Source organism: Cibotium barometz, chromosome 46 (genome assembly GCF_041138505.1).
Source record: "Cibotium barometz isolate CiBa-2024 chromosome 46, ASM4113850v1, whole genome shotgun sequence".
Classification (NCBI taxonomy): domain Eukaryota; kingdom Viridiplantae; phylum Streptophyta; class Polypodiopsida; order Cyatheales; family Cibotiaceae; genus Cibotium; species Cibotium barometz.
In genome coordinates, this window is record NC_141091.1 from 42,588,083 (window position 1) to 42,613,872 (window position 25,790).

General features: G+C 47.6%; 1 protein-coding gene across 1 annotated transcript in view; it reads right to left on the reverse strand.

The window, feature by feature from the left end:
- Nucleotides 1-24,719, reverse strand: part of LOC147612239 (glutathione S-transferase T1-like) — a 48,120-nt gene extending 23,401 nt beyond the window's left edge. The window contains exons 1-2 of the mRNA XM_086784125.1: nucleotides 24,519-24,719; nucleotides 24,351-24,424 (exon numbers count right to left, since the gene is read on the reverse strand). Of these exons, the coding sequence (XP_086640251.1) occupies nucleotides 24,351-24,424; nucleotides 24,519-24,586 (142 nt within the window). The 5' untranslated portion in view covers nucleotides 24,587-24,719. The remainder of the gene's footprint in view (nucleotides 1-24,350; nucleotides 24,425-24,518) is intronic.
- Nucleotides 24,720-25,790: the final 1,071 nt, after the last annotated feature.

Below are 25,790 nucleotides of genomic sequence, written 5' to 3' on the forward strand. Positions count from 1 at the left end.
CCATCGTTTTTCACGTCGACTCCCATGCTGGAGAAGAGGGCAAACCACACGTCGACAGCCATGCTTTAATATTATTTTATTTGAAAAATATTGCTAACCTTCGTAAATAATGTTGTGTCCCTCAAGCCCTTCTCATACAAATGATTTAAATACTTGTGTGCCCATTAGGGTGTTCACACCTTGTTTTAATGTGGGTGTGAACACTCCACCTTATAAAAAAATATAACTAAACCTTATACATGGTTCGATGGCCAGTTTTGGTGCCTGCAAAAAGCCAATCGCAAATCAACAAGCAAAGGCGTCCACACAGTCTCGTAACCAATAGTTCTAGGCATCCCCAGCGCTACGAGACCAGACATAAGAAAGCATGCAGGACACAAAAACAAGCCATGCATCTAGAAAATCTTTTATCTTCACACATACATAAAATGAAGTGCATATGCAAATATACATTGGAAATCCCCCGTTCTCAAGCCATGTATCTCACTCAAGGGTCTAGTCATACTAAATGACCCCGAGCTCCAGTGTTCCCAGTCATACTGGTCACACCTCCAGGCCTACTAGTCACACTAGCACTGCCAAATGAGCTACTAATCATATTAGCAAAGCTCTCATCCCTCTGGAAATATCAATCCATCTCATAGAACTATTGATCATATCAGCAAAGTCTAAATACTGGACATCCCGAGGGTGATTCACCAGTCAAACAGGTGTCCAAATGCATAGAAAGATCCGGACAAAATCTATCTTTGCATTTATTTGAGGATACCTTGTTGTTCAGGGAGCCAAATGGTGACATCTCCCCCCTCTTCTAAACAGTCGACCGCAGCTGAAAAGCTTCCAAGTAGGCATCCAAAATTTGAGGATAATCTTTCAATGTCTGGTCATCCAACCATTTCGCATCCATAGCAGGATAGTTGCAAAACTTAACTAGAAAGCGGCACTGTAAACGGCCTCCAGGGAGCCTCTTTTCTTTATGAAAAAGGATTTGCTCAGGTTGGAGTATCTCTTCCATTTCCTCAACTTCAAGAGGGTCCTCCTCCATGGGTTCACTGGGCTCTGGTCCCAAATACTTTCGAAGAAGACTCATATGAAAAGCATTATGAATCTTCCAATGATCTGGGAGAGCCAATCTGAATGCAACCTCATTAATCTTTTGGGTAATTTTGAAAGAGCCATAATACCTGTTAGCAAGCTTAGGAGTACCACCCTCCTTGCCAAGTCTTTTACGAAGCCTGACCTTATCAAATTTCAGCAATACCCAATCTCCTTCTTTGAGATCCATGTGAAGTCTATGCTTATCAACAGCCTTTTTATGCTTTTCTTGCGACTTTTGAATGGTTGTCCGTACTTTGGCAAAAGCATCCTACAAATCACGTACATATTCATCTGCTGCAAAGATTTCATCTTTTGTACGCAAAATGGGAGGCAAGACTACTCTGCCATACATAACCTCAATAGGTGCTTTGCCTGTAGAAGAGTGTACGGTATTGTTGTCGGCAAATTCTACCAATGGCAAAAACTTCTCCCACATGCTCTACATAGCATTTAAGCAAATCAAGTATGGCTAAATTTGTAGCTTCACTCTGTCCATCGGTCTCCGGATGAAAAGCTGACGAGAAGCTAAGTTTTGTGCCCATATTGTCAAAAAAAGCCCTCCAAAATAGACTAGTAGTCCTAGGATCTCTGTCACCCACAATGGACTTAGGCATTCCATGATGCTTAAAGATGTGTGAGAGAAAAAGTTTAACCATGTAGTCTGGCTTAATGGTCTTTTTCATTGGGATGAAGTGAACCTGTTTGCTGAATTTATCCACAGTAGTCCAGATGGCATCATTGCCATACTGTGTACGAGGCAAATCCATGATGAAATCCATGGCTATGCTTTCCCAAGGTTGATTTGGCACGGGTAAGGGCTGAAGTAACCCTGGGATCTTTTGCCTGCTGAATTTTATCTTTTGGCAAGTAACACATTGACGTACATATGCCTCAATATCCTTGCGCATAGTAGGACAAAAGAAATACCTCTCAATAAACTGAGTGGTTGGCAAAATTCCTCGATGCCCTACATAAGGTGGTGCATGAGACTCATGCAAAACTTTTTTCCTGAAGTCTTTGGTAACACAATCTGTTAGCATACATGAGATATCCATCTTTACATACATATGGCATATATGCTCTCCCAAACTGCAAATCAGCCCATAAAGATGAAAATCAGCATCCGTAGCATAAGCATTATGCATCATAGTCAAATCCTCATGTGATGTAACTGAAATAGCAGCTACATATGGCTTTCGTGAGAGTGTGTCGGCAACTACATTCTCCTTTCTAGGGGTATGAATGATCTAGAAATGAAACATGAAAAGAATAAAAGAACTTTCCCTCCTAAAATGGAGGAGGAAAGTAGGCAGCTTTGATGGAGGCCAATTTCTCCAGCAATCGAGGGAGAAATGCGCGCTAATTTAGTGGAGCAGGTCGGCCGTCATCTGTGCCAAAGAAAACTACAGAAGATTGCGCCTATTACCACCTGATTTGAGGATAATTAATGCTCTAATTAGCATCTGGTGTTCTATAGAAGGCATAGCAGACCCCGTCTACAGAGAACACTACAATATGCGCACGCAGGTGGCATTTCTGCTCAGATTTTTTGCTAAGCTAGATCGCCACAGACAGGACCACAGAGGCCCTAAGGAATTCCGCCGAATGTGCTGCAAAATACAACTGTTGAAGGCCTCCAAAATCTATCTTTTCTTCTCTACTCAACAAAGGCTTGAACCCTCTATCAATTTCCTGGTTCTAGGCGACAAGTTACTGAACCTTTCTGCAGATGTTGGGCTGCACCAGAGTTTCGGCTACAAAAGCCCTCACAAATTCCTTGGAGAAGACGCCCACGAAGATGCAACAGAAGCCTCCAAACAGAGTGTACTTTTACACTATTTTCACTCTGAAAAAACCAGTAAATGATACCTTCAACTTGTTGCTCTAACATCCAATGTTGTACTCAATTGGATTTGATGTTGATCTTGAGCTTCAAAATATAACTTCAAGTGTTGATGATGGCCTTGAGAGAAGTTCCCAAATTTAGCTTGCTTGGTTGCTCCTTCTAGCTCGCAATGCTTCATTCACTTGGCCTTATCTCACAGAGAGATTATTACACAAGGTTTTTCTTTCCTCTCACTCTCTTGTACCCAAATATGAGAATGGAACAAAGCTCTTCCCTCTCTCAATCTCATGTATGCCACTCACACAAGTATGGGAAGAAATCATATGCACCACATAAGGATGTTCACAAAGGTAATGGTACTCACTAAGATGATAATAATGCTCACAACAATGGATGTGACTATACCCACAAAGAGTGTGATTAGAGCTTGAATAAATGCTTCAAATGCCACTCAATGAAGCAAGGGAATCAGCTCAATCTTGCAGCTAATGCAATAAGAAGATCTCTCACAAATTGTAAGAGAAAATGATAAACAAATCAATTATGAAAGATCACACACTTACTCACATAGAGAAAGCTCCCAAGAAGGGAGGCTCTGATACCATGTTAGAAAATAGGAGATGAGAATGCAATGCTAATGATGGTTAATCACTTAGATTGTGAGACATAGACAATCTCACCCATACAAATACGCAATGCTATTGTGATAGAGGATGTGATTATACCCACAAAGAGTGATTAGCATAGTTACCAGGGGACGGGAACGGGGACGGGGAACGGGGACGGGGAACGGGGACGGGGACGGGGACGGGGACGGCTAAAGGTAGGGAACGGGGACGGGGGGTGGGGACGGCACTCAAAATTGTTAATTTTAGAGGAGTAAAGAATCAGGATTAATCAATCAATAACAACAAGCTTTCTAACTCCAAAAGTTATGAATCATGATACACATTACATTTAAAATTAAATTACGCTACGAGGTGCAAGAGTCAAGAGTCAAGACTTGCAAAGTCGGAACAGAAAGACTTTAAAGTTGATAACATTAAATAGATATACTCAAAAGATGTTGGGGCCTAGGCGATACAAAATATAAGTCACTCGCTCTCATACTCTGCGCTCCCAATAAGAGAGGTGCTAGCCCCATGATCATGAGTGCGTGAAGTGTGGATGGGGGTTGTGTCATCCGATGAAGGCTCATGATGAGAACCATCGGTCCCACCCTCCTGTGCAATAGTTGTAGCTGCCTCCTCTTGTTCCATCTTCCGCTGTGTAAAAGTATCGGCATTGCATCTTGCACTCTTGCCAAGCATGCGCAAGTTTGCGCTAATGAAAACAAGATCATTAGCTCTTTCCACCCCAAGCCAATTTCTTTTCTTTGATGAAATGTGACTATAGGAGGACCATAATTGCTCTAGGCAAGAAGAGCTAACGGACTGGCTCAAGATCCGGATCGCCAACTGTTGTAGCTCTAGTCCATCTGATCCGAAGTCCTCCCACCATAATGCTGCACCAACCTTGAATCTGTCCTGCTGCGCATCTGCACATCCATATGAGCCTTGAAATGCCCTGTAATTAGAGAGCTGGTCTCTAATTTTGCGCCTGATTTCTGCATCCGGCGTGAGGCGATCCAAGATGAGTCTCCAACCGTTGCTCACCTCTTTATCACCCTCCTGCCCTTTTCCCTGAAATTCTGGGTCCACCATAAAAGCAGCTGCATGTAAAGGAGAGGAATATGAGCTCCATCTCGCCACACAAAGCGAGTGGATCTCCTCATATCTATCTACGTCTGGCTCAAGCTTCTCAAGACTCTCTATCATCTGGTCCATGGCTTCATATACTTTGCCGATGCATGGCTGCATAGCATCACCAATCCTGAGCAAGTGGACAATGGGATGCACCATGGCGTCAGTGCGCTTGAGGTCCTCCCAAAAATCAGTATCGTCGACCTTTTTCTTGCATGAAATCCCTACCTGTGTACGTGCAAAAGATGAGGAGCAAAACTCATCACTGATGAATAGTTGCCGCACGGCACCCTGACAATCCTTCAAGCGATGCAACATAAGAAAGTTGTATGCAAAGCGAGTGTCCGAGTACTTGAGAAGGACCTTTGTGGACCTCTTCCCAAACTCGGATCAAAGTATGTGTGATTGTTGATGAAGGTCACAATTGCACATGCATCATCAATCACCGATTCAATCCATGACAATTTCCCAATATCTTTCAAAAGATTATTGAGACAATGTGCCATGCAAAAAGAGACGGTGATTTGAGGATACATACTCTCAAGAATAGCTCCCGCTGCCCTATTTGTCGCCTCACCATCCGTGACGAAACCGATCACACATTCGGCGCCGATAATCTCGACAGCACTACTCCACTCAGCAGCAAGGGTACTCAACTCTTGGAAGTTGGAAGGCTTGAGTAGAAGAGGAGTAGCAGGAAGCCCATTATATAGCATATGGCAGCTCTCTCTCTCTCTCTCTCTCTCTCTCTCTCTCTCTCTCTCTCTCTCTCAAACTCTCAAACAGCCAGCCGCCAACGGCTAGTAGCCGTTACCCGAAAAAAAAACGGCTCGATTTTTGTAGCCGTTGCGCCGTTGCAGACGTCCCCCCGTCCCCGGCTGACAACGTCCCCCCCGTCCCCCCGTGTGGGGGCGCCCGTCCCCTGGTCACGTCCCATCCGTCCCGTCCCCCGGGCCGTCCCGCCGCCGTTACGCAACTGCAGTTAGTCGGGACGACGTTCCCACGTCCCATGTGGGCGTCCCGCCGTCCCCCTGTCACTATGGTGATTAGTGACAACGTCCCCCCGTCCCCCCGTGTGGGGACGCCCGTCCCCTGGTCACGTCCCATCCGTCCCGTCCCCCGGGCCGTCCCGCCACCGTTACGCAACTGCAGTTAGTCGGGACGACGTTCCCACGTCCCATGTGGGCGTCCCGCTGTCCCCCTGTCACTATGGTGATTAGAGCTTGATTAAATGCTTCAAATGCCACTCAATGAAGCAAGGAAATCAGCTCAATCTTGCAACTAATGCAATAAGAAGATCTCTCACAAATTGTAAGAGAAAATGATGAACAAATCAATTATGAAAGTTCACACTTACTCACATAGAGAAAGCTCCCAAGAAGGGAGACTCTGATACCATGTTAGAAAGTAGGAGATGAGAATGCAATGCTAATGATAGTTAATCACTTAGATTGTGAGGCATAGACAATCTCACCCATACACATACACAATGCTATTGTGATAAGTGAATAGATACACCAAGCATATGAAGAACTAACCAATAAACATCATGAATAGAAATGATAAACAATGAATAACAAGATTACCTTAATGCAAGAAAAGATGGCCTTATGCCCACAAAGGATCCACCAAGTATATTGCCAACAAATGGTAACTTGCACTAAGCAATTACAAAGACTCCACTCATATTTCACAATGAGTGTAGAGACCTCTTTATATAGGTTTCCTAGAGGTAAGCGCTTAAGCTCCCTAGGATGCCTCCACCTTCCCCTGATTGTCTCACCAGACTCACCATAAAGTGACTCCACAATCAAGGATTTTACCTACCATGCCTACACTGGTTAACCATGGTAATTGGAGACCTTATGACCTTAGAACTTCTATTCCTAAGATGCACATAACATTTATCCACTAAGGACTAATACTAATGGATGCTAGATCACTAAAATCTCAACAGATTTGGCCACAGCCCTGCCAATCCCTACCTTGGCTCCACGTATCCTCCCTTGCTGGTATTAGTGGCTCTCTTAGCATGTTCACACCTACCTACACCTAGACAATACAAGATTGACACTATTTGAGTTGGCCGATGCTTAACAATTGTCTAATAAGCAGCATGCTATACATTGCTACATCTTCCAAGCTACTTGCAAATACTGTGCGAGACCAGCAAGACGTAACTTTGCAAGACGTTAAGGCATCAATATCCCATATTGACTGCGTGAGTTGGCCACAACCCTGTCAATCCCTGCCTTGGCTCCACGTATCCTCCCTTGCTGGTATTAGTGGCTCTCTTAGTGTGTTTACATCTACCTGGACGTGAGTTGACCACAGTCCTGCCAATCCCTGCCTTGGCTCAGCGTATCCTCCCTTGTTGGTATTAGTGGCTCTCTTAGCGTGTTCACACCTACCTAGACCTAGACAATGCTAGATTGACAATATCTGAGTTGGCATGTGGTTGACAATTGTCTAATAAGCAGCATGCTATACATTGCTACATCTTGCAAGCTACTTGTAAATACTGTGCATGACTAGCAAGACGTAACTTTGCAAGACTTGCACAACACGATTTGATCACCTTGATGGTACACCAACGACTCGTCCTTGGACAAGGGCTCACAAAATGCAACATGTCTAGCCTCGAGTCGTGGCACTTATATATACAACATGTCCACAGGGCATCCAAGTGCAGAATGCACGTAACGTCCCCTCTTACTTAATTTGTTGACAAAGTAACTACTCCGGATAGTCTATCAACAATGTTGGATACTCCTGAAAGAAGTTGTCATACCACACTACATCATGCATCCCTCAACCTTGATACTTCGTAAGGTGCAAACGTTGGCGATGGGTGGCGCCATGCTTGAAGCAATGGCAAACAATCTATGGAGTATCAATCTTCAACTTCGTCGATCAATTCTAGTTTTGACTCATCTAAAACCTCAAAAAGAGTAGGACCCACATACGGCTTCTGCCAACTAACAAGGAATACATTGTGCATGGTCCAACTTAGTGAAGGTGGGGAGCTTCATCAAAACTTCATTTATCTTCTTCACAATAGGAAGAAGCTGCGAAAAGATAACTTGGAGCAAGGTGGTTAGAAACGTTAGAGATGATACGTGCAACACATATTCGATATGAGTACGGAAGAACTAATAAGAAGAGGTACATTATGTACATTAGTCTTTTTCTAGTTTGGATAGTATCAAATATAAATATGGCATATTGAAAACAATTATTTACACATAATGTGTGTAGGTGGTATGAAAAAGTATATGGGATGCATGGATGAGAAATATGGGCTACCTAATAAGATCTAGGGCAAACAAGGAATTCAAAACTTATACAGAAGCTTGTGTATTTTGTACAACATACAAAACGTCCATACAGTGCGCATGTGATATGCAAAAAAAGATATTGTACAGATCACGAGGTTTAGTACGGGTATGGAATGCAATTATGACTTGGAGATATGCTTGCTCAACCTTTACTTCATAATCCAAAAATATACATGATCCCCTTTTGATGATTTGATGTCTCAGCAATGGTTGTTGTCATGCTGCGTATAGCTTTTTGGGCTTTAGCCTTTGACCAAGTGACCTTCGAATACTTCAAAAACCTCTTGGTAGGACTCCGTGACCCAATCGAACAAGCGTCCAAATGCTGACTCGTACCAAGTTCTAGCAATGTAAGATGAAAAGAATCATATCCCAAAGGCAAATAAACTTCCCACTTGCCATGCTAGTCATTGACATAACATTTCAACACGCCGCAGACCAATTGATTAAAAAACTCTCTCCATAAGTCTATGAGTTAAAGGTATTGGAAAAATTAAGCTTAGTACCAAAGTTTCAAAAAATGCATGCTGGAAATGACTAGTAAACTTGAAATCTCTATGTAACACAATGGTATGTGGAAGATCCCAATCAGAAAGCAAAAGTGTACAAACACTCGAGCAACATACTTGGCAATAACATTAGACCGGTACGGGATGTAAGAGTCCTGCTTGTTGCCCCTAAGACACTTTAACTTTCTAACGAACATAAGTAAAAACATCCCAATGCATATTCGGCCAAGGAAAGATGTCGTTCCAACTTCTCCAAGGCCGCATTCATGTCCCGATGACCACCAACGACAACATCATGCATGTCATGAAACTCTTTAAGCAACATAGTCAATTCTTATAAAAGAGCCAACCGATGTGTATCAAGAAGTAACTTGGTCCCACAGCGGCTTTAAATATATAAGCCCACTAACCCTCTGTGATATGCAGCGGAAGTCTTTGTATTGGAAGATCCTGTCACACAAATGCTCACACCGTCTTCTGTATCCTGAGTTTCGTGAGTTTAGCAATCCACTTTAGTACTTCAAACTTTAAAGAGATATGAGAGAGAGATATGAGAACTGTACACTAGATTGGGTCCCGAATTACCCACTGAAGGGCCCCCTATCCCGATAACGGGACAGTATTTGCTTTATTTCTTTAGAGTGGACTGTAGATAAGCCAAACGCAAGATCTCGGAGGATCGGAGATTGGCTGAACTGTACACGGCTGTAGAAACACCTCAATGAACTGATCTCGAGCCTATGCACTCTTCCCAAGGGCACGAGGAAGGGCTGCACACCTGAGGCTGAGAAAAGAAGATGGTGGACTGTTCTAAGCTATGTTAGAATGCTGTAAATGCTTATGAATGCTATGTTACCTTCACCAGATGAATGTTGCATGTATGGATGATGCACAGAAGGCGGGGTACTGCTGTAGAACTGATGCAAGACTGAAAATGCAGGCTGTAGGACTGAAACGCAGGCTGTACTGCCGCTGCTGGACAGAAACGCAGGTGTGTTGCTGCTGGACAGAAACGCAAATGAGTACGGCTGCTGCTGGACTGTAACGCAGATGTGTACGGCTGCTGATCTGTAAACGCAGATGACTGTAGGCGCCTGGTGCACATGCTGAAAACGCTGGCTGAATTCTGGCGTTGAACTGGGGCTGGACTGTATGCTGAATCAGGGACTGATTTGATGCTGAATGCAGGCGCCTATGGCTGTAGGGACTGCTGAACTGCAGGCGTTGGATGAACAGGGCTGACTGAAGCAACCTCAAGCTCTCCAAGGGCTGGATGAGACTAGTCTAGTGCTGAAGGCAAGGGAACTCCTAGGGCTGAGGAGGAAAGCTCTTAGCACACTGAAGACTGAATGATAAACTAAGCCCTATGCAAGCCTATTTATACTAACTGGAGGTTGGTCAAGTTGGCTGGTCATTTAATAAAGTTTATATTTATAAATGACAACTAATGCTAAATAAATACTATAAAATATGAAAAAAATACTAGTAGTAAATTCCCTAAGGCTTCTGGGATGTTCTAAATGATGCACAAGCATATGAATGCATATTATGCAGGATGCAGAGTGCTTTCTGATGCAAACCCTAAGGCTTCTACTGACTCTACATGCATGAATGATTCTCTCCAAGTGGGTTAAGGGACTTGACTGACTGACTGACCCGCTAAGGCTGAGGAATGACCTACGTAGCTCGTGCCTGACTTATCCTCGTGCCTGACTTATCCTCGACTGAGGATGTACAATGGGGTCACGGCGTATGACAATTATCATCCTACTAGGTTCTAATACTGTACAACTGTTACACTGCTGATGATGAGCCATCTTGTCACCATGCACTGAGTGCAGAGTGCATGTGAGATTCCCTCCTGCTTAGCTTGGCGGCAGGTTCATGGCTTCCAAGTAGTCCGCCAATAACTAGGGGTACTCCTGGAAGAACTCCTCGACGAGCCATACGGCTTCGTGGGTGCCTCGATCTCGGAATTTCGTATAGAACTGACGTACCCGTCGATCGGAACCATGCTTCCATCGATGAAGAAGGATCTGCTCAGGCTCAATAACTTCTGCTTCGTCTACCACGTCTGGCTGCTGTTCATCTGAAACATCAAACACTTCTGGACCAACATATGGTTCTTAACTATTGGAAAAGGGCCAAAACTACGGAATGAAAGCTTGGGACAACGTTTGCCCACTTGTTTCAATCTCTGTTTCATAATACGCAAATAGACCCAATCCCCTTCCTTGAAGTGGACATCTCGTCTAGACTTATTTGCCTGTCTGCTATATGCTTCCTGAGCTTTGGTCAAGCGGTCCTTGACTCACTCAACGATCTTGGAAAATGCTTCCGTGGTTTTATTAGCCTCTAAAGATGGAGACACCATTCTCGTCGAAAGAGAAGAAAAACAGCGACCAAAGGCTGCTTCATATGGAGTCCGTCCGACACTGGATGATGAATGAGTGTCGTTCAAGATAGCTTGAACCAATGGAAGATAATGTTCCCATTTGGACTGTTGGTCATGACAGTATGACTTGAGGACATCAAAGGCCAACTGGTTATAAATTTCTGTCTGGCCATCTGTCTGGGGATGGAATGCACTAGACAACTGCAACTTAGTTCCGAAGCTTTCAAATAATGCCCTCCAGAAATGCGAGGTAAACTTGGAATCTCTATCTGATGTTATGGTGCTAGGCAAACCACAAACTGGATACCAATGCTTGAGAAACAGACGGGCTACGTCCTCGGCTGTGGCCGTATGCTTGCATGGGATGAGCATGCAGAATTTACTAAAGCGATCCACAATAGTAAAACACTGAGTGTTACGGGATCCGGTGGATGCTGGTAGAGGCCCTACAAAGTCCATAGATATGTCGATGAAAGGTCCGTCAGAAATAGGCAAAGGTTGAAGTAAACCTGCCTTCTTTGTATGGGGAACCTTGACTTTTTGACAAATCTTACAGGCTTGTACATGTGCATAGACATCACGCCTCATCTTTGGCCAATAAAAGGACCGTTCTAATTTCTCGAGGGTATTGTTGATACCCCTATGTCCTCCAACTAAGGAGTCATGGGCATTGTGGAGAAGAGCATTGAGGGCCAAATTGTACTGAGTACCAAACTCAGGGGAGTCGACATATTGGTCTTTCATACTATCCAAGTCCTTCCCCGTGATTTCGAGAATGGTAGCTTCTTGGACTGCCTGGATGCTGGACTTTCGACTGAGAGCATCTGCTACTGGGTTATGCTTATCAGGGATGTATTCAATCATACCTCCAAACTGTTGGAAGATTTGACTCCACCTGGCCTGTCGATCACTCCACTGGGCACTTGGCATAGTCTGAAGCCACTTAAGTGCTTGGTGGTCTATTTTCACTGTGAAAGCCTGTCCATAAAGAAAAGGCTTCCAATGTTTGAGCGCTGTGATCACACCCAAAAGCTCTTTGTTATATACCGAATAATTCTTTTCGGCGACATCCAACTTTCTACTATAATATGCCACTGGTCTACTGTCCTGCTGGAGGACTGCACCTATGGCTACATTGCTGGCATCGATGATGACCTCGAAAGGTTCGTCCCATGATGCTAACTTTAATACAGGTGCTTCAGAGGCAGCTTTCTGGAGTGCAAGGAATGCATCAAGTGCCTTACCTGTAACTGAGACTTTCTGCTTGCGAGTCTTCACCCCCTTGAGCAAGTCGATAAGAGGTGCTGCAAGGTTGGAAAACTGATGGACATGGGTACTATAGGCCTGACAAAGACCTACGAATGAATGGATTTCTTGGGCGGTCTTAGGAATGTCCCAATCTAAGATCTCCTGAACCTTTGATGGGTCCAGTCTAATCCCATCGTAACCGATGATGTAGCCCAAATACTGAACTTCCTTAACACCAAAGACAGACTTTTTGGCGTTTATGTAGAGCTGATTATCTCACAAAGGTGCAAGACTTTCTCCACATCTTTCTCATGCTGCTCCGCAGTGGCTGAGAAGACTAGTATGTCATCAAGGAATATGAAAACACACTTCCCAATGTGGATTGCAAAAATCCTAGACATCATCTTATTGAACGTTGCGGGTGCATTTGTAAGCCCAAAAGGCATGACTACGAACTCGTAGTTGACCACGCTCTGTCCGAAAACACGCTCTGTCTGAAAAGCTGTTTTTGGAATGTCAGCTTCAAAAATGCGGACCTGATGGTAACCACTCTTGAGGTCGATCTTAGTGAAAAACTTAGCACCGTCTAAACGCTCCAAAATGTACTCTTTCCTGGGCATAGGAAACTTATTCTTGATAGTGAGTTTGTTTAATGTGCTGTAGTCTACACAAAGGCGTGCAGACTTGTCCTTCTTTTGGACAAATAGGATAGGAGTAGCAAATGGGGAGGAAGAAGGCCGAATGAATCCGGCTCGGAGAAGCTCAGATAGCTGCTTTTCTAACTCGCCCTCTAAAGTCTTGGAAAGACGATAGGGAAACCTGCTAGGAGGATCTGATCCAGGGACCAAATCAATGTGATGGTCCTCAAGGCGAGAGGGTGGGAGACTGTGCGGGAGATCGTCCCTAAGCATAATGTCCTGGTGTCTGGATAGGAGGTCTGCTAACTGAGGGACTGAAGATGTAACGGATGCTACTAATGAGGGAGGGGCTGTTTGAGCACGAACATAAAGGAGTGCTCCTTCAGCTCCCTTGCGGATAGCTCGTCTGGCCTGGAGATGCGAAATCAATGGAATGCCAAGAATGCTTCTATCCCCACGAATCATGACAGGCTCAGGAAAACCTTTACAAATAGTAAAAGTGTCCTGCCCCCAATTGGAAATAGGCTCATACTGACGGAACCACTGAATTCCTAAGGTCATGTCACACCCCAACAGAGGTGAGACGATGAAATCTCATTGAAATGAGGCCTTCTGAAGTGCAAAGGCAAATTTCTGTGCCTTCTAGGAAATGTGGGTGCGAAGACCAGGTGTAAACCCGTCCACATCCAGATGATATGGGACTAATGTGGTCCCCCAAACGGCTCGCTGAAGATCTCGCTCCCCCCCCTGCTCGCGCTGACTGCACGCCCTCCCCCCCCCCCCCCCCCCGGCGCCTGCTCGCGCCTGCCCTCGCGTTTGCCCCCCCTCCTCCGTCTGGCTGTCCAGCGCGCCCCAGCACTGTAGCGCCGCCGTCCCCTGCTCCTGCTCCTCTCCTTCGCGCCCTCCCGTCTTTCTTCAGCGCCCCGCTCCCCCTTTAGCCGCCGTCGCCTTTTCTTCCCCCCCGCCCCCTTTTTCGCGCTGCTTCCGCCTCCCCCCTAGGGGCTTTTTGTCTTCGCCGCCCCCCCCCCCCCCTTTCCTTTTCTGATTTTTCCGTCCCCCCTGGGGTTTTCTTCCTTTTTGCCTTCCGCCTTCCCCCTCCGTGCAGCTCAGTTCTTGCAGGACTCTCCGTATTCGCTCCGCCTTCGACATAGCTTCAGACACTGATGGAGGCTCCTCCCGCCCCGCCTCAGACGGACTCCCCGCAGCCCCCTCGCCCGCCCCTGAGGACACCCCCATCAGGCTTTCTCTTTCGCCAGAAGAGGAAGCGAGCCTCGCCGCAGAGGTGGAATACCTCCAAGCACATTCCACCATCTGCCGTATAGTCAGCACTCGCCCTAGCAGCAGAGGGGAGATCCGGGATCTTCTCCAGGCCCGCCTTCTTGCAGATGTGGGCAAGATCCTGGACATTCAGCTACTGGGCCGTGGACACTACCAGATCGAGTTCGAGACAGCCCAGAGCGTGGCCAAGGTCCTAGCCATGAGTCCCCTTGACATCAGGGGTGCTCGGGCTTTCTTCGGACCTTGGCAGCATGGCTTTGACCCAGCAGCGGCCGAGCAGGGAGAGCGCCTTTTCCATGTTACAGTTTGCTTCCCTGGACTCCGCCGGGAGTACCTTCCGCTCCTTTCTAGGCTAGGAGCATTGGTGGGTTCGGTGCTAGAGACAGGCCCCACAGCAGCTTCAGTGGTGGCCAGAGCAGCTGGGCTACCCTCGGTCAGAGTTTTGGTGTCTGACATCTCCTCCCTTCCGAAGGTCATTCAGCTACCTAGGATAGGGGGGGGATGGATTGATCAGAGAGTGGAGTTCTCGGGGCTCCCGAACCAGTGCTTTATTTGCAGGCAGGTCGGCCATCTGGCCAAGGGCTGCCCTCGCAGGAGACCCCAACCTTCACCGCAGCAGCAGACCCCTGATGGCCCGCCCACAGATGCGGTTCGGCAGGCAGCCTCCGGGACACCTACTCAGGCCACAGAGACCTCGGAGTGGCAGCCTGGACAGGGGCGCCGTCGAGGGAGACAGCCATAGCAGCACGCCCAGAGACCGATGCAGCAGTAGAGCAGCCACAGTCTTAGCATCACTGGGTTCCCATGAGGAACAGCTTTGCTCCCCTCCAGGAGGAGACCCCTACGACGACTGAGGACCAGGAGATGCCAGCACCCCCTCCTTCACCCCCCCCACCCCCGTCCCCCCCTACCGCCTCGCTTCCACCTTCGCCTCCTCCCGTCCCCGCTCCGGTTTCGGCAGCGGCTCCTTCTCCACCCCCCTCGCCCCCCCCTCCTCCCCCCCCGCTCACCTCAGCTCCCCGGGAGGCCTTGGCAGTCCCCTTGCATTCACCTGCAGTCCGGAGGGCTCTGAGCACCGACCTTGCTCGAGCACCGCAGAGGAGACTTACCATGCCGATTCAGGGTTCACGGATATCATCTATCCGCAGTCGGCTGAGTCGCCTCAGCACTAGACAGCGCTCGGAGGCTTTTGATTACTCCTTCACACGGCTTTTTGGAGCAGAGGACCCCCATGAGCCAGCACCCATCAGAGTTCATGTAGTGATACCTCCGGCCCGCGGGGAGGAGGCACTTGCCTCAGCGGTGGCCTTCTCGTTCCCTCTCTGTGGCCCATGCGACCGGGAGTGGACTCTGGAGCTCGCTCTTAGCACTTTGAAGACTCAGGCAGTTGAGTTTTCTCACCATGTGAGCGATCTGGAGAGGTGACAGATGTTATAGGCCGACTATGGGAGTTGGCTCATTTTTTCTTGGATCCCGGGAGTGTGGATGCCTCAGGGATTCGTCATTTGGTCGTTCGCATAGTGGCAGATTTAGCACGCGACCCTGGATATGTATGTATACACGAGGTTGCTCTGTCTGAGCGGGAGGCAGTCACCATGGAACACAGCCATTGGCGCCTGATCCGTGATTCTTGCAGCACACCGGGTGGGCAGATTCGTAGCCGCTCGGATGGGGACTACTCTCCATCCAAGCCGCTTGCGAAGGCCCGCCGTACGGCTGAGACAGCATCCACCTCAGCAGGTCATCCATGAGGATCATCTCATGGAATGTACAGGGCCTTGGCGGAGCACATTATATAAGCTATCGTGGTTGCTTGAGGCAGGAGCTTCAGAGATGCCTGGTTGGTGGCAGCATTGATATTTTGATGATGCAGGAGCACCACTTGGGTGAGAGCAGGATCCAGAGATATGGTTCGGTGATGCCTGGTAGATGGGACTCCTTTTGGTCTACAGGGTTTGGTCCTTTGGGTGGACAGGGAGGAGTATGCATGGTCATTGCAGATGTATGGCGGCAGGCCATTGTGGATCGAGGGATCATTGTGCCTGGTAGAGCACAGTATGTCATTCTGAGGATGCATGATGAGCTCTTGGGCGTGCTCAAGGTCTATTCGCCCAACCATGCTAGTGCCAGAGCAGAGTTCTGGACCCAGGTTACGGATGCATTGCCAGAGGCCGCACATTGGTGTGTCGGGGGAGACTTCAACATGCTTGAGGACCCGGCCGATAGGGTGGGAGGCAGTCATGTTACAGTGCACGGCACGGAGCTTGCAGCTTGGGAGCGATTTTGCATGTCACTAAGGATCACTGATGCATGGCAGCAAGGGGCCTTCTCCCGCTCTCAGGACAGTCTTAGTTTCTCTCGGTCGGATCGCCGGGCAGGGAGGGACTAATTTACCACGGATTGATCGCTTTTATGTGGGCGACTGGTTAGGGGAGCGAGGGGGCTCCGTTGGCATTCTCGCTGGCACCTCATTTTCAGACCATGCGCCAGTTATTTTGACACTTGAGGAGAGGACACGGGAGCCCAACTTGCAGTTGAGGATCCCAGAGAGAGTACTTACAGATCCTAGTCTCGCTGAGGACATTGAGAGGATCTGGCATGATAGTCGGTGCTCTGACCAGGATGCAGCAGGCCAGTGTGCCCAAGGACTCATCGAGCTTAGCTCTTTTTTGCACGCTGCAGCTTTGACACGGCTGGGAGAGATTCGCGAGCGGAAGCATCGGCTGAGACGCAGCCTTGCTTCGCTTCAGCGCCTTCAGGAGCAGCAGCCTGCATGTGAGTGGGTGGCGTCCCAGCTGAGCCAGGCATGCCAGGAGGTTAGAGAGGCAGAGGAGCAGAGACATGAGTTTTACTATCATCGCCAGGCCTCTCAGTGGACGCAGCTTGGTGATAGAGTGACTGGGGAGTTTTTTGAGATTACTGGACCCTGCCATGCTCAAGTAGGAGTCCGTCAGCTTGGGAGGCCGGACGGATCGGTAGCTATTGAGCCCGGGGAGATCAAAGCCATTGCCACTGGGTTCTATAGAGACCTGCTTTCAGCGGAGCCAGCCACTGAGGCTCGGGATGCTTGCAGACAGACTGTGTGGGCCCATGTGCAGAGGAGGGTCACAGATCGTATGCGTACAGTTCTGGGTGAGCCTCTTTCAGAGGTTGAGCTTGCTGAGGCCTTGAGGGTCCTGCTGCGCCATAGTTGCCCAGGGGAGGACGGACTGACGCCTGCCTTATTTATGTGCTATTGGGACCTTTTGGGGCCAGGCCTCCGCAGGGGCTTTCAGTATGTTTTGGAGACTGGGGTGATGCCACAGAGCTTTTCAGAGGGCTTGATCTTTCTTATCCCCAAGGGGGAGGAAGTATCAGATGATATTCGGCATTGGAGACCTATAACGATCCTCAATACTGTCGACAAGGTCTTAGCAAAGGCCTTGAGTTTGAGGATCCAGCCCTTCCTGGGGGAGTTGATTCATGCTACCCAGACAGGATTCGTCAAGGAGCGTAGTATCCTTGACAACATTTTCACCTTCTGGGAGGCGATGGCCCGAGCTAGATTTCTTGGTGAGGACTTGGTGGTAATGCTTCTCGATTTTGAGAAGGCATACGATAGAGTCGATTGGGGTTTCTTAGAGGGCACTATGCTTCGCCTGGGCTTTGAGCCAGGTTGGATTAAAGGGGTGGCGGCTCTGTATTCCACAGCTCGTAGCCAGGTGTTGATTGCAAGGAGGACGGGGGCCGAGTTTTGAGCTGACCAGATCAGTCCGTCAGGGGTGTCCTCTCGCCCCATTTCTTTTTCTCTTCTTTGCTGAGGCTATGAGCATGTATTTGACGGCAGAGGAGGTTGGTTTGAGAGGACTCCAGCTCCCAGTCCGGGGGGAGGACCTGCTCGATGCTGAGTTTGCTGACGACACGGGCTTATTTTTGCATGGCCAGGAGGCCAATCTTCTTCGGGCAGAGCAGTCGCTCCAGGTTTTTAGTGCAGCTTCGGGAGCATTGATCAATTGGCGCAAGACAGTGGCCTTTTGGATCAGTAGCGCTCCCACTCCGGCATGGAGCCCGGACCCCGGTTTTAGATGGATTCCTCCTGGCACAGCAGTGCGATATTTGGGATGCCAGATTGGACTAGATTTGTCACCTGAGCAGCAGATTGCCCCGCTTCTTCTGAGCATTCGGAAGACGCTTTTGTATTGGAGTATAGCTCGGCTATCCTTGGCTGGGAGGGTGGTGGTGGCAAATCAGGTGCTTTTAGCGACCATGTGGTACATTACGTCTTGCTGGATCTTCTCGAGCTCTTGCATCAGCCAGGTGCAGAGGCTGATCAGGAACTTTCTTTGGTTTGGGCGGGACGGTCAGCCAGCCCGGGCAAAGGTTGCATGGGCAGTTATTACACTTCTGCTGGCCCAGGGAGGCTTGGGCATATAGATCCAGTCGATCAGAGTAGAGCCTTATTGGGGAAGCTTATTGTTCGGGGGCTGCTTCCAGGCGCTGAGCCTTGGAAAGAGCTTCTTTTGCAGCGGCTACAGGCTCGGGCTGCCCCGGCAGGGGGCACTTGGGCACCAGAGATTCAATGGATCTTCATAGAGATGAGGAGGACAGGCCTCAGTAGAGATGAGGAGGACAGGCCTCAGTAGAGGATGGGAGGACAGATTTGCCTTGAGCATCCTGAGAGCTTGGGAGCTGTTGAGACCGGGGCTCTCTCAGACACCTCCTTCTTGTGTTGAGGAGCGGGCCAGACAACCGCTCATCTGGAGCCCAGCGGTTCGCACAGAGCAGGGTCATATGCTGGGTTCTCGACCTCGTCTAGCCTGGGGACCTTTGGCGGCAGGCCCAGCACGTAGCTTTGGCGACTGGCAGGCCTTCTGCAGTCTCCCAGAGGAGATCCAGGTGGAGAGGCTGAGTCGCTTCAGAGGGGGGTTGATTATGAGGGATGACATTCAGGAGGCACTCACAGAGGAGTGGTTCACGCCTATCGAGCTAGTGGCCCCACGGTGGATGGGAGTCTTTACACAGTTGGAGATCCTGATTGATGTCAGAGCTTGCACTGAGGATGGCAGATGCCTCTACTATGAGATTCAGGATGAGGGCAGACTTCAGAGAGTGGAGGTGGAGTCGCCTTTGGCTGCAGAGTGCACCTTTCAGAGGATATGGGTAGTGGCCGCCGCTTCTCGGAAGTGGCATATTGACCCAGACCCTGCAAATGTGCTCCCGGATTGGCGCATATGGGCATATGCAGCGCGCCCCTTGGCCCGGCTCCAGTGGGACCCTGGTGATTACGAGTCATATGATCCTTATGCATCCCTTGAGGCCACAAAGATCCTCTCTTGCTCTGTTTTTCTTGTGAGCAGGAGAGGATCTTTTGTAGCCCTACGGGCATTTTTTTATAACTAATGAAAGGATCTTTTCTCGGAAAAAAAAAAAAAGAAAAAAGGATATGGGACTAATGTACAGTTCAATTTATTAGCCAACTGGGGAGAGATGGCGTCTTCAGAACTACCCATATCGAAAAGGACTACAAATTGTCGGCCCTGGGCAGAGCCATAAGCTCGGATGAGGCTCTTCTGGGCAGCATCGCTCTCACCCTCCTGCTTAGCATCAAATACCACGGATGGCATAGGATGCATGGAAGGTAAAAGTTGAACTGCATTTGAGGTAGTAGGCGGGGCTGGAGGAGCTGGGGAGGCTGTGGCAACTGTGGCAGAAGGAGCTTTGGCAGCTTGTGCCGCTTGCCATTTGTGGCCTTCTTACCATGCCCTATAATATGACAGAAAAAACATCTATTTTCTGACTGGTACTTCCTTTGCTCCTCTGGAGAAAGATAATCTCCAGTAATGCCTGCTTTAGCCTTTTCATCAGGGGTTTTCTTAGGTTCTTTATCCTTTTTACCCCTTGAACTGGAGCTATTACTGCTGTCCTTTTTAGCATCTTTAGAAGACGTGTTACCTTTCCCTGTCTGTGAAGCTGATTGCTGCTGCTGGGGTTTGGTACTGGACTGAGATGACTGCTTGGGCTTGCCCCCGTTGAGCTTCATTTCTTCATTCTGAGCGAAAGTCAGAGCCTGGTCATATGTACTTGGTTCAAAGTTACAAACTGTGAACCGAATGTTAGAGTCCAATCCACGAATGAATTGCTCCATCTTAGCCTGCTCAGTAACCCTAACTGCTGTGCTAAAGTATAACCTTACCGGAAAACTGAAGCACTAGGGATCCATTCTGTCTGGGTCCATAGAACACGTCTTTCAGACCGGTCATGTACTGGGGCGGGAGAAATCTGGTCTTCAGGTCATGGACAAAGATGTCCCAGTCAAAGACTGTGACACCTGTGGCCTGGTCTGTATGAATACTAGACCAATGCTGCCACCAAGTGACTGCCTCACTAGTGAGATGGGGAGCCGCTAAGTGGACTTTGTCTTGAGGGTTTTGTCTTGAGGGTCTGTGATCCTAGCTAATGGAAAATGAGCATTAAACTGATGAATAAATTGATTAACTGATGAATGATCACACTTACCATCATACTTACTGAAGTTTGGTTGACTGCGAATGATGGTGGTTGATGCTGCTGCGGACTGTTGGCTGGTGACACCTATGACTGGGGAGACTGAGGAAAGCTGCTGATACCTCAAGTGTATGGCCTCCTTTTCCCGTTGGTGCTCGAGTAACATACATTCTCGATCAAGCTCACGTTGGTGTTCCCGAGCGGCGAGTTCAGCCTGACGCCGGTCTTCGTCGATCCTGCATTGGGCTTCCTCATAGTCCCGTCTTTCTACTTTTTCTCTTTTCCTTCGGGCCTCGTCCTCTCTCCTTTGTTGTTCCATCTGTTGATAGAAGAGGGAGATGTAGTCGAGTGCTGCTGGGACATGCTGCTGCTGCCTCCAAGAGTTGGAGGTGTAGAAGGACGTGCTGCTGCTGCCTCCAAGAGTTGGAGACGCTCCATGAGCAGCTGGTTCTGAGCTCTAAGAAGAGCTATGGTGTCTGCTGTAGGCAGAAGAACATGGTCTCCTTCGGGGGGGAGACGTCTTCCGGCTGATGAGTACTCTCTTTTGTAGACATGATGCTGAAGTCGGTGGTCATGCCGGAACGCAATCTAACCATCCAAGGATGCCCCCACGCTAGGATACGATGTGTATGGACAATCTGAATCTGATACCAATGTGATATGCAGCGGAAGTCTTTGTATTGGAAGATCCTGTCACACAAATGCTCACACCGTCTTCTGTATCCTGAGTTTCGTGAGTTTAGCAATCCACTTTAGTACTTCAAACTTTAAAGAGATATGAGAGAGAGATATGAGAACTGTACACCAGATTGGGTCCCGAATTACCCACTGAAGGGCCCCCTATCCCGATAACGAGATAGTATTTGCTTTATTTCTTTAGAGAGAATGACTGTGGACTGTAGATAAGCCAAACGCAAGATCTCGGAGGATCGGAGATTGGCTGAATTGTACACGGCTGCAGAAACACCTCGATGAACTGATCTCGAGCCTATGCACTCTTCCCAAGGGCATGAGGAAGGGCTGCACACCTGAGGCTGAGAAAAGAAGATGGTGGACTGTTCTAAGCTATGTTAGAATGCTGTAAATACTTATGAATGCTATGTTACCTTCACCAGATGAATGTTGCATGTATGGATGATGCACAGAAGGCGGGGTACTGCTGTAAAACTGATGCAAGACTGAAAACGCAGGCTATAGGACTGAAACGCAGGCTGAACTGCTGCTGCTGGACAGAAACGCAGGTGTGTTGCTGTTGGACAGAAACGCAGATGAGTACGGCTGCTGCTGGACTGAAACGCAGATGTGTAGGGCTGCTGATCTGTAAACGCAGATGATTGTAGGTGCCTGGTACACATGCAGAAAACGCTGGCTGAATTCTGGCGTTGAACTGGGGCTGGACTGTATGCTGAATCAGGGACTGATTTGATGCTGAATGCAGGTGCCTATGGCTGTAGGGACTGCTGAACTGCAGGCGTTGGATGAACAGGGCTGACTGAAGCAACCTCAAGCTCTCCAAGGACTGGATGAGACTAGTCTAGTGCTGAAGGCAAGGGAACTCCTAGGGCTGAGGAGGAAAGCTCTTAGCACACTGAAGACTGAATGATAAACTAAGCCCTATGCAAGCCTGTTTATACTAACTGGAGGTTGGTCAAGTTGGCTAGTCATTTAATAAAGTTTATATTTATAAATGACAAATAATGCTAAATAAATACTATAAAATATGAAAAAAAATACCAGATAAATCCTAGTAAATTCCCTAAGGCTTCTAGGATGTTCTAAATGATGCACAGGCATATGAATGCATATTATGCAGGATGCAGAGTGCTTTCTGATGCAAACCCTAAGGCTTCTACTGACTCTACATGCATGAATGATTCTCTCCAAGTGGGTTAAGGGACTTGACTGACTGACTGACTGACCCGCTAAGGCTGAGGAATGACCTACGTAGCTTGTGCCTGACTTATCCTGGACTGAGGATGTACAATGGGGTCACGGCGTACAACAATTATCATCCTACTGGGTTCTAATACTGTACAACTGTTGCACTGCTGATGATGAGCCATCTTGTCACCATGCACTGAGTGCAGAGTGCATGTGACGCCCTCTGAAGGGCTCCCACTGTGAAAGCGTATTTGTGGTTCTCACATCTCCGCAGGGAATAAGTTTCACCTATGAAGAAGTTCTTCAACAAATTGCAATCGAGCTAAGTATGATGCTCTAATTTTGGTCTTCAACCAGCTCAGGAATTGGAAATTAAGAATTTAAATGTATACGGTGATTCTCAATTGGTATGCAATCAAGTAAAAGGGGAATAAAAAGTGAAAAATTTGTCACTTGGTTTGCTTCATCTACGAGCTAGTGGACTCACGTAGGAGTTTGAATTTGTGCACATCAAGCATATTCCTCGTTGTGAAAACCATCAAGCAGCTTATCTCACCAAAGGTGCTTGTTTGCCTCTATCAACAACCCAAGATTTGCTAGAGAGGTAGAACTGAAAGAGAGAGTGCCGAGGCTAGAATCAATGAAGAGGCAAAGGGAAACATTCAAGCTCTACATTTGGCGGCACTAATCTTGGCTATGATGCTTGTTCTCATCACTAAGCTTGTCATGTGCACAGTGCATGCTGCACTTGGATGCCATGGACATGACTATAAAAGTGCAAAAATCATGTGGTCAGACACCTGGCTATGTCTTGCACACATCAATCGAGCGAGTCTTGCACAAGTTCATAACCCACTTGAATGATGAAATGGTGTCAAGGACTCCAGGATACTTATAAAACACATTGTTGCATGGACGGGTACCTGTCGGTGTCAAGTGTCTAGATTTAGATGAGTCCTTAATGTGTGTGAACCCATGGTATGCAACACCAAGTTTGGAGACATGGATGGTCAAGGGGCCATGGGCTGTTTACAGCCCAATGGACAGCCCATTTGAGGGGCAAAGGACCCTAGCAAGGTGCTCAAGCATAGGCACCTAAGCTAGTAGGAACCACAGTGTGAAAAGTAGGCAAAAAGGATTCTCCTCTTCAAGTCGGCCAGGCCTACATGCTAGTCAGCCAGCTCCTTAGGCATCCATACCCCTATATAAAGGGTGCTATGATCATTGATCATCTCTCATTCTTGCAAGAACCCCCTGCTTGGAGTATGTATGCATACCTAGGGATGCCTACAGGCCCGAGAAAGAGGTGTGAAGCCAGGCAAGCTGAACGCAGCGTGTAGAAGGAAAACACAAGCATCAAAGGTGCTGTTTTGCAGCAGGTCAAGCATAAGCTGGCCAGTTGTGCTTCCTTTGTAGGTGCCCCAATGCTCGTCGATATGCAAGGACCACTCCAACTTTACAACAAAATGAGAGTGTTATTTCCCAAGTAGCAATATAGGAAGAATGAGAAGTTTGGGAACATGCATGACTTCTGTCATTGTTTTGGCACCAAAAAGAAGGACCAACCTTTAATGATAATGAATTTTGTGATCCAATATCATATCGATTGATGGTTGGCATTGGGTTGTTTGGAATAGTTGATTAGGGGAAAAGAGTTGTGGTAAGAGGAAAGATGTGGATGAGGGCTTGGAATGCTTGTTCGTGAACTAGTTCTTATATAAGACTCTCTACAGTTAAAAGAAACGATTAAAAGGGGATTATACTGCACAATGAGTAACTACATGGGGTCCAAATGAATCTTCACATGTTATATAGGATCAATTACATCTTTAAAAAAGGCCCTACGATTGCAAATATTACCCTAGAATTACAGCAAAAAGAGAGGGCCTCGTACACTTGAACTCGGGCTTTTTGTGCTTGCCCATGGCCAGGTTCACCAACTGCACATCCGCATCGATCCCATTCGCCCTACACACAAAAGACGAAAACAAAACACAATTATCGTTTGATAAATGTAGGTGTACTTGGCGTGTCGAAGGGTTGGGAGAGGAGCGTTAAGTACAAGCAGAAGATGAGTAAAGCACGGGAAGGCTGCGACATGCGGTCCACAAACAGCCGGAGCTTCCCCATCTTGAACTGCTTTCGCGCGCTGCCCCCACCCACACACACACACACGCACACACGCACACAAGCGAGAGCAAAATGGGAAGCAAAACTGTCTAAGCTACTCGTTGCTTGAAATATCCCAGGCTGGTGGTTTTTGCTAAGGTTATGTTATTTTATGAGGCTATATCCACTTGTGCGTGCCAAATATATTGTGGGGCATTAATTAATTAGTTCGGAACGCAAACCTTAGTTTAATTAGTTAGTTCTGAACGCAAAACCTTAGTTTAATTTTTCTTCAAAACGTCATGGGCCTAGCCCAACGCATGGATGCTTCGCATGGCTTCTGGAGACATCTCTGGAGGCCTTTAAAAGGGCTTTGCCTCTCATTTACCAGTCCGGGCTAAAGCCAAGAGAGAGTGCGAATATGTTCACGCGAGAGAGAGAAGTGTGTCATTGCGCTTGCGAAGATGAGATACGAAGAGAGAGGCCTACATTAAAGAGAGAGAGACGATGGCATAGTTTTTTCTGGTATTTTTCCTTGAGTGACGGTGTCTGAGAGACGAAATCTTGTCTGACGGACGCTGTCTGGTCAAGAGAGAGACAGAATCTTGTATCTAAGGTTATAAACCTTAGCTATACTAAGGCTTCTAATTAACTAACCATGCTGGCAGGCCTGGTTAATTAATTAATAGACGTATATACTAAATATGTCTAATTAATTAATGTGACCTAAGGTTGAACCTTAGGCCTAATTAATTGATAGACGTATATACTGAATATGTCTAATTAATTAATGTGACCTAAGGTTGAACCTTAGAAATCTAAGGTGGCGACACATCTTGAACTGCTTTCGTACACTAGCCCCCCCTTGCGTGTGCACACACACACACACACACAAAAGCGAGAGGAAGCAAAACCGTCTAAGCGCAGCTACTACGCCATACGGTCGTTGCTTAGGAAACATGAGATATCCCAAGCTAGTGGTTTTCCTAAGGTGATTTTGTTACTATGCATACTCACAATAATATTTTGGTTTTCATATCGCACTTTCATATTCGCTACTCTTTCATTGATTGGTAACCTTATTAATAAGGTTACCAACCTTATGTCATCAAGCCATTGCAGACAACGAGCGAGAGAGAACAAATGCACCCTGATGGTGGAGAGCAGTGCAAACAACGAGAGAGAGAGAGAGAGAGAGAGAGAGAGAGAGAGAGAGAGAGAGACC